This window comes from Rhinolophus ferrumequinum, chromosome X (assembly GCF_004115265.2).
Source record: "Rhinolophus ferrumequinum isolate MPI-CBG mRhiFer1 chromosome X, mRhiFer1_v1.p, whole genome shotgun sequence".
Classification (NCBI taxonomy): Eukaryota; Metazoa; Chordata; class Mammalia; order Chiroptera; family Rhinolophidae; genus Rhinolophus; species Rhinolophus ferrumequinum.
This window is the reverse complement of record NC_046284.1, coordinates 51,520,670-51,537,054: the sequence shown is the minus strand read 5'-3', so window position 1 is coordinate 51,537,054 and position 16,385 is coordinate 51,520,670. Positions and strand designations below refer to the sequence as shown.

At 46.1% G+C, this 16,385-nt stretch overlaps 1 protein-coding gene across 9 annotated transcripts; it reads left to right on the top strand.

The window, feature by feature from the left end:
• The first annotated feature begins 10,478 nt into the window (after positions 1 to 10,478).
• Positions 10,479 to 14,725, top strand: LOC117023660 (protein BHLHb9-like). Of its 9 annotated transcripts, none has more exons than XM_033108762.1 (5): positions 10,479 to 10,586; positions 10,736 to 10,788; positions 10,986 to 11,066; positions 11,674 to 11,752; positions 12,074 to 14,725. In XM_033108762.1, exon 5 carries the CDS (start codon positions 12,375 to 12,377, stop codon positions 14,016 to 14,018), a length of 1,644 nt encoding a protein of 547 aa, XP_032964653.1. In that variant the 5' UTR covers positions 10,479 to 10,586; positions 10,736 to 10,788; positions 10,986 to 11,066; positions 11,674 to 11,752; positions 12,074 to 12,374; the 3' UTR covers positions 14,019 to 14,725. The 9 variants fall into 9 exon arrangements, with proteins under 9 accessions (XP_032964653.1, XP_032964621.1, XP_032964643.1 ...); XM_033108730.1 differs by having other exon boundaries at positions 10,970 to 11,066; XM_033108752.1 differs by having other exon boundaries at positions 10,691 to 10,788.
• The last annotated feature ends 1,660 nt before the right edge of the window (positions 14,726 to 16,385 follow it).

The following is a 16,385-nucleotide window of genomic DNA, read 5'->3' as shown; positions in this document are numbered from 1 at the left end:
TTTAACTATGTTGATTCCTCCAATCCATGAACACGGAATGTCTTTCCATTTCTTTGTGTCTTCCTCAATTTCTTTCAAAAATGTCTTACACTTTTCAGCACATAGGTCCTGCACATCTTTGGTTAAGTTTATTCCTAGGTATTTTATTCTTTTTGCTGCAATTGCAAAAGGAATTGTTTTTTGTATTTCTTTTCCTGAGATTTCATTGTTAGTATATAGGAATGCAATGGACTTTTGTACGTTGATTTTGTAGCCAGCAACTTTACTGTATTCGTTGATTGTTTCTAATAGCTTTTTGGTAGAGTCTTTAGGGTTTTCTATATATAGCATCATGTCATCTGCAAAGAGTGATAATTTAACTTCTTCATTCCCAATGTGGATGCCTTTTCTTTCTTTCTCTTGCCTGATTGCTCTGGCAAGGACTTCCAACACTGTGTTGAAAAGCAGAGGTGATAGGGGACAGCCCTGTCGTGTTCCTGAACGTAGAGCAAAGGGCTTCAGTTTTTCACCATTAATTACGAGATTAGCTGAGGGTTTGTCATATATGGCCTTTATTATGTTAAGGTATTTTCCTTCTCTACCTATTTTATTAAGTGTTTTAATCATAAATGGATGTTGTATCTTGTCAAATGCTTTTTCTGCATCAATTGATATAATCATATGATTTTTGTCCTTTATTTTGTTTATGTGATGTATCACATTGATGGATTTGCGGATATTGAACCATCCTTGTGCCCCGGGGATGAATCCCACTTGGTCGTGATGAATGATCTTTTTAATGCATTGTTGTATTCGATTTGCTAGAATTTTGTTTAGGATTTTTGCATATGTATTCATCAGAGATATTGGTCTGTAGTTTTCTTTTTTTGTGTTGTCCTTGCCAGGTTTTGGTATCAGGGTAATGTTGGCCTCATAAAATGAGTTAGGGAGTACTGTCTCTTCAATTTTTTGGAAGAGTTTGAGCAGGATTGGTATTAGATCCTCTTTGAAGGTTTGGTAGAATTCACTAGTGAAGCCATCTCGTCCCAGACTTTTGCTTTTGGGAAGGTTTTGGATGACTGATTCAATTTCCTTCTGGTGATCGGTCTGTTTAGATTTTCCAGTTCTACATGGTTCAGCCTTGGAAGGCTATATGTTTCTAAGAACTTGTCCATTTCTTCTAGGTTATTGAATTTGGCGGCATATACTCCTTCATAGTATTCTTGGATGATCCTTTGTATTTCTGTGGTGTCCGGGATAACTTCCCCTTTTTCATTTCTGATTTTGTTAATTAGTGTCTTCTCTCTTTTTATCTTAGTGAGTCTAGCCAACGGTTTGTCAATTTTCTTAATCTTTTCAAAGAACCAGCTCTTTGTCACATTAATTTTTTCTAGTCTTTTTGTTCTCTATTTCATTTAGTTCTGCTCTGATTTTTGTTATTTCCTTTCTTTTGCTGACCTTGGGTTTTACTTGTTCTTCTTTTTCTAGTTCTTGAAGGTGTAACATGAGGTTATTTATTTGGGATTTTTCCTGTTTCTTCAGATAGGCCTGTAATGATATAAAATTCCCTCTTAAAACTGCTTTTGCTGCATCCCCAAAATTTTTTTAGGATGTATTTTCGTTGTCATTTGTTTCTATGTATCTTTTGATCTCTCCTCTAATTTCTTCTTTGACCCAGTCGTTCTTTAAAAGTATGTTGTTTATCTGTGTTTTTCCATGTATTTGTGTTTTTTCCTGCTTTCTTTTTGCAGTTGATATCCAATTTCAAAGCCTTGTGATCAGAGAATATGCTTGGTATGATTTCAATCTTCTTAAATTTGCTGAGGCTGATTTTATGTCCCAATATATGGTGTATCCTCGAGAATGTTCCATGTACACTAGAATAGACTGTATTGTCTGATGTTTTAGGATGATGCGCTCTATATATGTCAATTATGTCCATTTCATCTAATGTGTCATTTAGGGCTGCTATTTCGTTATTTATTTTCTGTTTGGATGATCTACCCATAGCTGTCAGTGATGTATTTAGGTGCCCTAGTATAATTGTGTTTTGGTCAATTTCTCCCTTTAGTTCTGTTAGTAGTTGTTTGGTATATTTCGGTGCTCCCTGATTGGGGGCATAAATATTGATGACTGTTATGTCTTCTTGTTGTATAGTCCCCTTTACCATTATGAAATGTCCATCTTTGTCTCTTGTTATCTTTTTCACCCTGAAGTCTGTTTCATCTGATATCATTATGGCTACCCCTGATTTTCTCTGGATACCATTTGCTTGGAGTGTCATTTTCCACCCTTTCACTTTGAGTCTATGCTTGTCCTTGTAGCTGAGTGTCTCTTGGAGACAGCATATGGTTGGGTTTAGTTTTTTGATCCAATCTGCTACTCTGTGCCTTTTTATTGGTGAGTTCAGTCCATTTACATTTAAGGTGATTATTGATATGTGAGGATTTCCTGTCATTCTATCTTCAGTTTTCTGGTAAGGCTATGTCTCCATTGTTTCTTTGCCTTTTTGTTGTTGTCTATTATTTCTGTATGGTGCTATTCTATGATGTTTCCCTCTATTTCTTCTTTTATTACAGTATGTATTTCAGTTCTGGATTTTTCTTGAGTGGTTACCCTTAAGTTTAAGTAAAAGAAAGTTCGATATTTAGAGTATTCCATTTTCTTCAGCACGCTTACTTTCTCCATTCCCATATTCCAGTTCAGGCCTTTACTCTCCCCCTTTTTATGTTTTGTTTGCCACAAATTGTCCCTGTTGATGGTGGTCGAATAGCCTCCTTTAGTATTTCTTGTAGTGCAGGTCATGTATTAGAAAATTCCCTCAGCTTCTGTATGTCTGGAAAGGTCTTTTTTCCTCCTTCATATCTAAAGGATATCTTTGCTGGATACATTATTCTTGGCTCATAATTTCTCTCTTTCAATAGTTTGAATATTTGGTTCCACTCCTTCCTGGCTTGTAGAGTTTCTGCTGAAAAATCTGATGATAATCTAATGGGCTTTCCTTTGTAGGTTACCGTCTTCTTTTCCCTGGCTGCCTTGAGGATTCTTTCTTTGTCGTTGATTTTAGACAGCTTCAATACAATGTGCCTTGGTGAAGGCCTGTTGGGATTGAGGTAATTAGGTGTTCTATTTGCTTCTTGGATTTGAGGATCCAGTTCTGTCCACAAGTTTGGGAAGTTCTCATCAACAATTTGTTTGAATATATTCTCTGTTCCCTTCTCTCATTCTACTCCTTCTTTTATGCCCATTATTCTTATATTGCTCTTTCCGATGGAGTCAGAAAGTTCTTGTAGAGTTTTTTCCTTTCTTTTAAGTCTCAAGTCTCTTTCTTCTTCCATCTGTGTCATTTCCAGGTTTCTGTCTTCGATGTCACTGATTCTTTCCTCCACCTGGTCAACTCTACTACCTAAGGTGGTTATTTCATTCTTAATTTCTTCTATTGAGTTCTTAATCTCCAGAAATTCTATTTGGTTCTTTTTGAAAATTCCAATCTCTTTTGTAAAATGCTCATGTTGTCCTTTGTGTTTCTGAGTTCATTAAACTGCCTTTGTGTGTTTTCTTGCATCTTGTTGAATTTTTTCAGAACTGCAATCTTGAATTCTGTCGTTTCAGTCACATATTTCCATATCTTTAAGTTCCTTTTCTGGAGACTTTTCACTTTCTTTCTGAGCTGTCTTGTTGCCTTGGTTATTCATGGCAATTACTGATTTATTATTTCTCTTCCTAGACATCTACAGGAGTGGCCTCTGCAACAGGTTGATAGGAAGAGGTCTTTCTTTTGTTTTCCAGTACTTGTTGGTAGAATGTTTTATTTTCTCTCCAACTGCAGCCTTTATTTTCTCTCACACGGTAGTGCTATGTTTTCTCTGCACTATTCCAGCTTCTCACACAATGGGGGGATTCCCTGGGAGACGGGCTTCTCCTCTGTTAATAGTTCGCTTGGGTCACAGGGCGCAGTGTCCTTGTGGGTATGCAGAGAGCTTTTGAAGTTCCAAAGCTCTTCCTGCACCAGATTCAGAGCCCGTGTGTTTCAGCAGTTCTGTTTACTCCTGCAGGGATCCGCCCAGATAGGTGGGGCCAGGGGTGGGGTGAGTTGTGAGAGGTGGCCCAGAGCAATGGCGGCGATCACCACCACAGCCAGTCCTGCTTCCACAGCTCCCTCCCCTCTGCCGGAACTAGTTGGCCTGTGAATCTGTGTCTGCGGTCCACAGTTCTCAGAACAGCAAATATTCTGTTCTTTTGATCTGACACTGCTACTGTTCCGCATCTAGCACCAGCCAGGTGGGGGCGGTGCGAGGTCTGGGAGGGTAGGGAGGGGGCCGCTCATCTCAGTACCTAAGGCTTCGGTTCTCTGCTCGGCAGTGAGAGCTTAAACCACCGCTTTCAGCCTTCTTCCCTCAGTCTTTGCTCCGAGGTCTCTGCCGTGAGCGTTGGGTTCAGCCGTGTTATATGCTGCCCCCTCAGCCCTGTGGTCCATAAGCAGAGTCCTAGCAGTCCAAGTTCTTCCCTCTCCCGCAGGTGCGGTAGTTCCGGGATGCAGCGAGCTCGGAGCACGGAGCTAGGTCTGCGTCCTGCACCAGCCCGCGTGCTCCGTCTCCGCACTTCTCCCTTCCCTCCTCCCCGGCTCATGCGACTCGCCCACCTTTCGGTGAATTCAGTAGTGGGCCTCTTCATCTTGCCTGTCTGCTGTGCCGGGAGTCCTTTGTGGAGTTATTGTTGTTCGATTAGTTGTAAATTGCTGGGGAGCTTTACAGAGGCTCACCTCACGCCACCATTTTGATCCTCAGCTTAGTCTTTAAAACTTCCTTTCCCCATGAAATTGAACAAGATGAATACTTTTACAAGTACTGAAAATATCTGCACATTATCTTTGTCAATCTGTTCACAAATATTTTCTTTCTTCAAAATTTTACCAAAGTGCCCTTCTTCCTGAGTACAACACTGTAAACAATATATGAAAGGATATTTACAACCTGAAATTATCCTGCATCTCTCACCAGTCTGACTCCCACCCCATGACCCAAAGGGGTCTGTTGTCATAGAATGGTGCCTGCTCTCCAGACGTGTCCCTATAGGTGAGGGGTACACCACGAACCTGCACATGCTCAGGGTCTTTTTCAAGAGATCATATTACTCATCTTCATTTGCATCTTGTCTTTTCCACAGTTTCAGTTTATTTCCACAATTTCAAACCCTGGGGAGAGGAGCTCTCTCTGCTCTAGCTGTGACGTGTTCCACTCTGAGCTGCTCTGCTCTGGTCTGAGCTGCTCCCCTCTGAGTTGAGCTAAGCTGGGCTGCTCTGCTCTACATTGTTTCACTCTGAGCTGCTGTGCTCTTCCCTGAGCTGTTCTGCTTTGAGCTATTCCACTCGGAGATGTTCCACCCTGCTCTGCTCTGAGCTATTCCACTCTGAGCCTCTCCACACTGAGGTGCTCTGCTGTGCTCTGAGATGCTCCACTCTGAGCTGCTCCTCTCTTATCCACGGAGACACCATCAGTGTTTCAGCTCCAACCAGGGAATCACACTCTCCAGACCTTGGTGAAAAAAGAAAGTGCTCATGTCTACACAGAGGGGAGCTGACTTATATAGACAGAAGTGCCCACTGCTGTTCCCTGATTGGTCCATCCTCAGGCAAATGATGTGTCAAATCTTCTCAGTTTCATTGGTCCAAAAAGGACTGTCCTGATTGGTCAGAATGGAGCTACTCTGTTTGGTCGGTGGAGATGCTGATGAGAACATAACTGCACAACTCCGATTGTATATGGAAAGTCTGAGTCCTATTGGTTGAAATACAATTCTAAGAACTCCTTTATAAGGGCTTGCTCAGATGGCAAGAACACAGTGCAGGCAGGCAGTTCAGAGCAGGCTTCTCCCTGAAGTGCAGTTTGCATGACAGGCCCCTATGTAGAAATGGCTGCTAGGCTCTGCTTTTAAATCTGAGCCCAGATAGCCACCAGGAGCCCTTCTTGGCAGGTATCTTCTTTCTCAGGGTCCACAGGCTTAACAGTCAGGAAAAATGTGACAGAGTTCCATCCTGGCAGAAGGAAATCCTTTCCTCTTGATAAAATAACTGTTTGTCTCCATGTGAAAAATCAGTTCAACATTCTTGATCTACAAGTGTGACAAAAGGAGGTTGTTGAGTTGGCAAGTGTAATTTCAGTGGAAGTGTGGGGCAACACAAGCAAAGGGATGGTGTCATTGGGGCTAATGTCTGTTAACGAACAAAGGGATGGATGGGTGCATGGAAAGGCCGCACAGCAGTCTTTCAGTCTGCGTTTCTAGGTGTGGGTGGGGGAGGTGGACGACACATGGAGGGAGTTGGCTTCAGGGAAGCCCAGAGAGAGGAAGCGGTGAAGTGACCTTCGTGGACGCCCAATTCGTGTAAACCAGTGATGCCACTGGCTCTGGAAAAGCAGGTGTGAGGATGGGACCTTGCGCAACACCCCTATCCCCCCACCTATTCACCGCTCTTTAGGTGGTCTGTATTGTCCAGATGACTGGGGTGGCCCAGACTGGCTCAGAATTGGGGGAGGGTGGGGGAGAAGAAGGGAGGTTTACATCTGCATTATGCTCCCAGGTTCCAGCTGCCTGGAAATGCAAGAGAGGAATGAACCCCAATCTGGGCAGCTCTAAGGAAGAGGGAGTTCTCATCTACTCTTTCCTACTTACCCCAGCCTACCCCATAATATGACTAGATCACAATTTTAAAGGGAACTAGAGAGACCTGATACATACAGGTATTTCAGAATATCGGATAGTTTCTCATTCAGTGTGCCCGAGAATCCTGTGGGGGACGCGTTAACTGAGTCACAGAAACATGGAGTACCTTTTCCAAGGTGACATAAATACTTAGTGGCAAAGTCTCTATTACAAGTTTGGACTGCCTGGCTCTGAAGTCTGGCCAAGTCCCAGAGCAGAGCCCAGAGGAGAGAGCCCCAACTGTACCATGCAGCCTCCTTTTAGAAAGCGCATCCGGGGCTCAGAAAGTGGTTACTCTAGTCTAAGCAAGCACCTAGTAGTATAGTGAACTGGCTCTGGGTGCTGGTGGTGACAGAGGTGACTTTCTTCTCCTACGGTTAAGTCACAGTTGCTCCGACCTCACCATGAGGAACTTTGATTCAGGAAGTCGGAATTCGAGTCCGCGCTCCAGGTTAAGAATTTGGAGGCTGACATGCCAAGCCGTGCGAGCCACACACATTTTCTACACCTGGGAAGGGAAAGGGCTAATAATTGTGGAGCAGCTGGGATTTGCAGAGCAACTTTATTCCCAGATCTAAAGTTCAGCTGAAAATAAGAGGACAAAAGCTTATCACTCACTGATGTTTAGCTACCCAGTTAAAATCCATAGGCCAGGCCAGACGTCCAGATTCAGTTCTGACATGTAAAGAGCTTGGAAGACATTTCTCCTGTACTTATAACCTGAAAGAAAGCTGAACAAACAGAATTGGTGAAGAGACCTTAGACCTTAGACCCATCAGAGAGCTGAGGTCACAGGGCAAATGAACACCCCAAATTCTGGAGGAAAGACAAATCTGGAGAGTCACAGCCTATCTCTCCTTACACAGCGCAGAAACGGCTAGAGACATACACAGGTGAGAAGACAAACAGGTAATTTTGACAAACTGCTGGAGGCTAAGTGTGGAATAGTAGGAGAGTGAGAAACCCGACCTGCAGTCTTAGAGGTTTAGTGGGCTTTAAATATGGGAACTCCAGCAGGTTCTCCCAGTGAAGATCCCAGGCAGATCCCGTAGTTGGTCCGGCAGTGGGAGGGGAATTGTGCTCTTGTGCAATACACCCAGAGCCTTCTCCGTGACAGAGGCCTACTCCGCAGGGGAAAAGACTTTGCCAGAGCCTTATCCCAGCTGAGGGAAGGGCATTGTTTCTACCCAGCCCACTCCAGCCTTCCATTTTCACATAAGGAGGAGAAAGAAGCTAAGAAACACTTGTGAAGGTCACAGCCTAGGGACACAGGCCCACAGAAGCCTGGGATTTAATTGTAAGATTATAGAACACTTCTTCTCCACACGTTTTTACCTTGTCACAAGCCTCCAGTGTAATAGCAGTGCAGTACCGCTAAAAGACGGAGACTGTCTGTGCAAGGGGTAATTAGGGAAGCCCAAAGCTAAGAGGGGAGACAAAAATAAGGACACCAGAGGAATTTGAAGACCCCGGCACCTACAGCTACAGCAAACATTACACACAGCTCAACTGCTAACCAGCTAACGCAAAACTTCTCTCTAAGGGCCTGTTTACCTCAGTTCCCGTTACCCAACACATCATATCCAGCTTTCGACAAAAACTTATAAGCCGTGCCAAAGACAAGAACAGGCACAGCTCGAGGATAGAGAGTAAGAACCAGAACCAGACTGAGATGTAATGCAGATTTTGTGATTATCAGGGAATTTACAACACGTATGATTACTGTGTTAACAGCTCTAATGGATAAGCTACACAGGTGTGTATGGCAAGTGGCCGAGACCTAAACTGCTTCTAATTAATCCCTGCCACATTTGCACACTGCCAAAGATCATGAGAGCTTGGATGGGACTGCAAGACAAGACGGAGGACAGGAAGAGGAACCGGGACGGTCCCTACCTGGTGCCTGACACTTGGCTGTGGGGGTCACAGACAGCGAGGATTGTATGACCCCCGGTGGGTCCAGACAGGGAAAGGCCCTCTTTCTTGGGCAACTGTGGGGACCGCAAAAAGCATTTCGAGTGAGAAAAAAGCAGTGTGGCAGCAAGAATGAATCTGGGCGCAGAGCAGTGGATTCTCTTCCCAGGGTTAGAGGTCTAGGTCTGCCTTTAGGAGAGGGGCAGTTGTGAGGCCTCCATGGCAGCCCCCCCCCACTTTCTCTCCTCCCTGGGCCCCTGAACAATGAAAGAACTTGGGGGGGGCACCTCAGGACCTCAGGGTCGGTCTGGCCTTCGATGGCCTGTCCCCTCCCAGCCAGCATTCTCCCAGCCCCTCTCTCATCAGCGTCCAGGAAGGATGGCGGCCGGGAAGGGGGAGGTGGAGGTGGAGGGGGGCAGACACACCTAGGGGCGCTTTGTATCCACCCGCTGCTGCTTCAGGCGCGGCTGCTCCCGACCTGCGGATCCTGCACCCCCACCCCCGCCCGCGGGTCCCAGAGATTATAGGGCCGGAAACGTCGTGGGGGGTACCGGCAGGGGGCCGCGGAGGTCCACTGAGGCGGGCGGGCGTTACCCGCCCCCTCCGGGTCGGAACTGCGGGGGCGCCGGGCAGAGGCCCGTGCCTCGAGCCCATTGGTGCGACCTCCCTCCGCCCCGCTTTCCCGACAACCCCGTGGCCAGCGGTTCGTGCCGCATCCTGCGCAGCCCCTGCCGGGTTTGGCGCAGCGGCGCGGGGGCCGGACGCCTCTTTGCAATTCGGTGCGCACGCAAGGCAGGGAGGATCCGAGTGAGGACGTGCGAGAGGAGGGGAGGCCGACCACCCGGGCCCGAGCCTGGAAAGGCAAGTGGGGGTGCTCTGGACGCGGGCGGTGGCCCCCACTCTCGACCAGCGTACGACCCGCGCCCAGCCCCTGGCATCCTGGCGAGGAGGCGGAGGCGGCGAACGGGTCCGGGGCACCTCCGGGGGACGCCTGCGCGGAGGCTGCGGCAGCGACGGGCTGGGGCCCGGCCCAGGGTCCAGGGGTGGCCTGAGAGGCTCCCTGGACTCCTGGGGAAGCGATCCATGCCGGCCTCTCCCCAGCCTGCTTTCCGGGAGAGGGCGGTGGGGGAGGCTGCTCCGGGAGAAATGGCGGAGCCCTGAGCCGGAGCTGGGATGGAGGGCGCCGGGGCGGGGGCGTTGGCTACTCCGGGCCCCGATTCTGGAAAGGGGCCTGTTGGGCCCCGCGTCCTTGGTGCTGTCCCTTCCCACAGGGGCCTCATTGGTGCCAGTCTCCCGTCTGCGCGGTAGCAAAAGGGGTACTGACTGGGTAGATTAAGAAAAATGAAATGTGTACCCTTCTCTTAAGACAGCAGTTTTATTGCCTTAGGTATTTAGATGTTGCACACAATTAAGTGCAAGCAAATGGCGGGGGGAGGAGTCCATGGAAATAAAGAGTGCGCTGTTAGTCCACCTTTGTCCTTGGGGAATCTGTTTTCTCGACGTCCCAGCCCACTTGAATATGTTGAGGTACTGCGGGGCGGTGGTTCAGAATAGAGGGGAAGGTTTTGGAAAAAGCAATTTAGAACGCATGAAGTCATTCTGCTTCTTTGCTTGCTGGTTCTGGAAACCTGAACTCTCATCTCCAGCCTCCCGGCACAGTCCCTGTCATTTCGGTGCAGAGGTAGTCCCACAGATGTTGTGGAGTTCCTGAGGGTGGATACCTGAGGAACCGTGGGAGCTGGGAGACTTTTTTGCTTATTTCCTGATCCTTGAAAAGCAAATGTTAGGAACTGAATTCTGGGTATTTGCCCATTAATTAACCTGATCTTTTTTCTACCGTTATCAACATAATTTCCTGGTGTTTGGCTGAATGCCCCTCCCTCTTTCTGTAGGGCGTGACTCTTCTGCAGCTAGAGGACTGTTCTTTGGTGGTTAGGACTGCATCTCCAGAGGTCCCCTGCTGCGAGGACTGGCTGGCATAGGTGGTGAATGAGGTAGGATCTATGCATGCATGGAGAAGAGGAAAAGGTAGGGTCATGCAGGGGTGCTGTGGAAATAACCGTCCCCATTATCATTACTGCCTGCTTTCTAAATACAGTTGCGTATTTTCCACTACCCACTCTGGCGCCTCATTTTTGTTCAGGGAGAGAGATGTGGCCTCTGCTGGGAAAATGACTGACTTCAGAGTTGGGAGGTGTAAGTAGACAAGCTGCAGGTCTTAGGGGAATGGAGGGGGAGTCATTTGGGAGGAGCAGACAGGTGGGAGACGTTTAACATGACCTTGAACTTACGAAAGCATGTTATGACACTTGTCATGAGTGTTGGGCCCGCTCAGTCTCCTCTGTTTTCCTTCCTTGGCCTTTTTGTCTATCTATAGGTTTGTTCCTTTGTAGGTTCCTGTTGAAATCTGTAGGTAGCTGTTCGCTTTGAATGTAATTAAGAAAGAGGACGAAAACTATCCATTTGGATCCAAGGTGAGTGTGAGCATGAGCACCCCTCTTGAGTGGGGACGGGAATTGGCTGTTGGCACGTCGGTTTAGGCCAGATCATATCTAGGAGCCATTGTTTTCCAATATTCTAGACACCTCTGCCCTCCCATTTGCGTATAGGAAATGGGTGTGGGGTGAGCCAGGATTGTGCCTATGGGGTAATTGATAGATACCCAGGAAATGGGGAGGGAAGCCCTGAGGAGGACCAAGGAGGCCAGAGTCGTTCCACAGTTGACCCTTCAACGACACGGGTTTGAACTGCACGGGTCCACTTACACGTGGATTTTTTTTTTTCATGTGACCACAGTTCAGTGGACCCACGCAGTTGTACTGACTGCAGTTCAAACCCTCATTGTTCAAGGTTCAGCTCTGTGGTTGGGAATCCACATGTGCTGAGGGCCGACTTTAGTTGTCTATGGGTTTTCTGCTGCATGCGAGGTTAGCATCTCTAACTCGCGTGTCGACCTCAAGGGTCAACTGTATAACCAGAGCTCTAGATTTGAAAAAGGGCAGGCATTGGGTTTAGAAAGCAGAGTGTGTGTCTGCCTAGCAAAACTCAGAATTCCAATCCCTCCTGTGTTTTTGTCCTTAGGTCTGCCTGTGATTTCAGCTGTAGGGCTTATCAACACTGGAAGCAAGGAAGGAGGAGGAAATTGCACCAGATCAGTCAGGTTGGTGTGCGGCCTCCCTGGATAGACCTGTAGAGTGTAGTGGTGTATACACCAAGGGGGCTGGGCATGCCTTAGCCTCTCTCCCTTTCAGCAAGCTTTCCCACCATCCCTGCTACTATTCAATGCAGAGAAAAGAGTGTAGTAATGCCCGGGCAGGACACTGTTGGGCGTTAGTGGGAGTGTGGAAGGGATAAAACGAGGTAACAGTTTTCTGCGATTCCACTTCTCCGACCACACAGTCCATGTCTACTCTGTCATGTCCTGTGTGGCTGCCTGCATAGACGGAAGAGATTCAAAGCCCATTTCTTTCTTCCCCCTCAGGTCCATCTCCAGCGGTGGCTGTGGAGGCCTTGGAGTGGCGGAAGATTACCACTCTCAACAGATCTGCTCTCAGGACCCATCACCTTCCCTCGGCCTGAGTGCCTCTGCCCTCTGTCCGTGTATCAGTGACAGAGGCTGTGTGTTTGGCAAGGGGACTGCGTGCCTGCTGAACAGTTGACTCTAACTCTTGCTACAAAGTTTCTCTCTGACCCAGTGGAAGAGTGTCAAGACATCTGCCTGGGACAGGTTGAGAGCCAAGGCCAAGACTGTATAGGGCTACCTATATAACTGGGCTTCAGCCATGACTCGGAGTAGAAATAAGGCCAAAACTGCAAAAAAGGCTGGTGTAGAAGCCGAAGCAAAGAGAGAGGCTGCTGGTGTAGTCAGGCCTGGAGCCAAGACCCCGGGCAAAGCAGGAGCCAAGGCAGGGTCTCAGGCAGATTCAGTGGCAGAGACGAAGGCAGTGTCTAAGAACAAGGTTGTAATTGAGATGAAAGAAGGATCCCTGGCAAATTTCAGTCCCAAAGCTGAAGATGCGGCCACTGGAGTATCTCGGTTTTGTTGTGTGACTGAGACTAGTGTAGAGTCCAGGTCCATGCGTAAAGATAAGGCTGGTATTGGTGCCTGCTCCTGGGCTGGGGAGGAGACCAGTGTTGGTTCCGGGTTCTGGACTGGAGAAGAGACTGGTAATCGTTCCAGGGCTAAGGATGAAGAGAGAGCTGATCCTGGTCCCCCGTCCTGTGCTGGGAAGCTGGAGCCTGTGGTGGCCGGGGCTAGCTGCAAGGCTAGGCCAGGGGCTGAGGAGGAGGAGGAAGAGAACGTTATCGGGAACTGGTTTTGGGATGGAGACGAAACTAGTTTTGACCCTAATCCGAGACCCGTGAGTAAGATAGTTAGGCCCCAGCCTGTGGATGAAATTAATGAAAAGAATAGGCCCAAGGACTGGTCTGAGGTCACTATCTGGCCCAAAGCCCCTGCTGTAACCCCAGCAGTGTTAGGATTTAGATCCCAAGTCCCGTCTGAGACAAGGCCTCCTTCATATATTGTCCTGGCCTCAGCTGAGGAGAATGCTCATTCTTTGCCTGTGGCAGCAGTGTGCTCTTCCATGAGCACTCCTCCATGCTCACAGCCTATCCCTGAGTGCCCATTTGGTTCTGACCCTTGCATTCAGACCATAGAGGAGATTAGACGCCAAATCAGGTTCAGGGAGGCGAATGGGATTAAGCCATTTGCTTGCCCTTGCAAAATGGAATGCTACATGAATTCTGAGGAATTTGAAAAACTTGTTACCTTACTTAAGTCAACTACTGATCCTCTCATTCATAAAATAGCTCAAATTGCAATGGGGGTCATTCATGTTCATCCATTTGCCCAAGAGTTCATCAATGAGGTGGGTGTGGTGACGCTTATTGAAAGCTTGCTCAGTTTTCCTTCCTCTGAAATGAGGAAAAAGGCCGTAATTACTCTGAATCCCCCTTCTGGGGATGAAAGACAGCGCAAGGTTGAATTACACGTCAAGCATATGTGTGAGGAAACGGCGTGTTTTCCCTTGAACTCACCCGGACAGCAGTCTGGATTAAAGATACTAGGGCAACTGACTGCTGACTCTAACCATCACCGTATTGTTGCCAGTTACTTTTCAGAGCTCTTTCGTGTGCTGTCCCTGGGAAATCGTAAAACCAGAAATCTTGTTCTGAAAGTACTGTTGAATTTGTCTGAGAACCCAGCTGCAGCCAGAGACATGATCAATACAGAGGCATTAGCAGCATTAAAACTCATCTTCAACCAGAAAGAAGCAAAGGCCAATCTGGTTAGTGCCGTGGCCATATTTATTAACATAAAAGAGCATATCAGAAAGGGCTCGATTGTAGTTGTCGATCACTTGAGTTATAACACACTCATGGCCATCTTCCGTGAAGTTAAAGTGATTATTGAGACAATGTAAAATGAGCCAAAAATAAAAGGGAACACTTTGAACAATCTCCAAACTCTAATGATAGGCTGTCTGTTCTGAAAGAGCCTTGCATAATGTTTTGTTCATTCCAGTGTGCATATTGTGAGTTACATCTTTAACACAGTGTTGTTGGCAGTCTCCAGCTTTGAGCTAGACGTTTTGGTGGGTATCAAATGACTATTCCATCGTGAGCTGAAAACGCTGGTTGATTTTTACCTTGTGTCGATGGGACGCTTCTTAACATTTCACTTAAGAAGTTAGTGATCCAGTTCATCCTAAGTAAGCTAACTTTTTCATTAGTATCTGCCTAGATCCATTTGTGGCTTCAAACAGCATAAAAGGTAATACCCTTGGACTTATAATCTAGTTGCGGAAATGCACACACAAGATAACAGTACGTGCAATCACGCATACACACACCGTCACTCTCTCTGCGAAATGTGCACTCCCAGTACGTAAAGGAGGCAAGGGTTGCTATAAGCTGTTTAGTGTAAGAAATTACTCTTTTATTCTACCTATGTCAGATAACTCATTTCTCAGTGTGTGAAAATACTGGGTTATACGCTTTGAGGTTTTTAAACAGTTAAGAAACTAAAAGAAGATCATACTGTAAATAGTGTGTGTAACTTGCCCTCCTCCCCGACTAACTGTTTATCGTGAATGTTTTTCCATGTCAATAAATACGCTTCTGCAACATGTTTTTGAATCACTCAGTGTTTTTGTGTGTGGGTGTTAACAGTTGGTGCATAGTGCCTAATCTCTTATTGCACATCCTCTTTTTTTAAATGAAAAGCTCTTTATTACTCCAAATTCACTCTGAAAACTGGTCCAACTTACATTCTCCTAGCAATCCCTTTCATGAAATATGCATTATTATCTGATGGCCTGAAAGGATCCTTTAAACACCAGGATTTCAAACTTGATGTATCTTAAGTTATTTGAGGTAACACATAACAGTAAATATTCATGACCAATAAAGATGATGTCCCTGGAGAAAAAAAAGTTAATTGAAGATTCCATTGCAAATAGAATTGTATCTCATCCAAGTACACTGAAGGCTGTCACATAGAAATATTTCAAATGTTTAGTGGGTGTTTTGTTTTTTAAAACATTTTTTTATTAGTTTCAGGTGCACAGAACAATGTAATAGGCATATATCATTTATATCCCTCACACAGTGACAACCCCCCTTCCCCCATCCACTACCCTCTGACATGGCACACAGCCATTACATTTGCACTGTCTATTCCTCCTGTACTCCGCTTCTTGTAACCATACACACACACACACACACACACACACACACACATATATATACATATATATATATATATGTATATAAAATTGTAGTTGACATTCATTATTGTTCAGCTTCAGCTTTAGGTGTACAGTGCGCAGTGCAGTGATCAGGCATCTACATCATCCCTGAGGTGGTCTCTCTAATGAGACAACTGTCCACCGGATACCCTACAAAATCTTTACAACATTATGGATTACATTCCCCAAATTGACTTTCATAACCCCTTGGCAATCTTGTGGTTACTGACTGTGCTTTCTAATCCCCTCACCTTCCCCCTTATCCCCACCCGCACTCCCATCTAGCAACCCTCAGTTTTTCCTCTATGTCTCTGAGACTGTTTCTGATTAGTTCATTCATTTATTCTTTAGATTCCACATATAAGTGAGATCATATGGTATTTGTCTTTCTCTGACTTATTTCACTTAACATAATGTTCTCTAGGTCCATCCATATTGTTGCAAATGGTAAGATTTCATTCTTCTTTATGGCTGCGTAATACTCCATTGTGTAAATGTACCACAGTTTCTTAATCCAGTCGTCTACCGATGGGCATTTCGGTTGTTTCCATGCCTTGGCTATTGTGTATAGTGCTGCAAGAAACATAGGGGTGCATAAATTTTTTTGAATTAGAGTGTTGGATTTCTCTGGATAGATACGTAAGAGTGGAATTGCTGGGTCATAAGGTAGTTCCATTTTCAGATTTTTTTTTTTTAAATTTATTGGGTTGACAATTGTTAGTAAAATTACATAGATTTCAGGTGTACAATTCTGTATCACATCATCTATAAATTACATTGTGTGTTCACCACCCAGAGTCAGTTCTCCTTCCATCACCATATATTTGATCCCCCTTACCCTCATCTCCCACCCCCCAACCCCCTTACCCTCTGGTAACCACTAAATTACGTTCCCCAGATTAATTTTCAAACCCCGTGGCCATCTTGTGGTTACTGATTGTTTTCTAATCCCCTCACCATCCCCCTTACCCCCACCCCCCCCCGCCCATCTAGCAACCCTCAGTTTTTCCTCTTTGTCTCCAAAACTCTTTCTGATTAGTT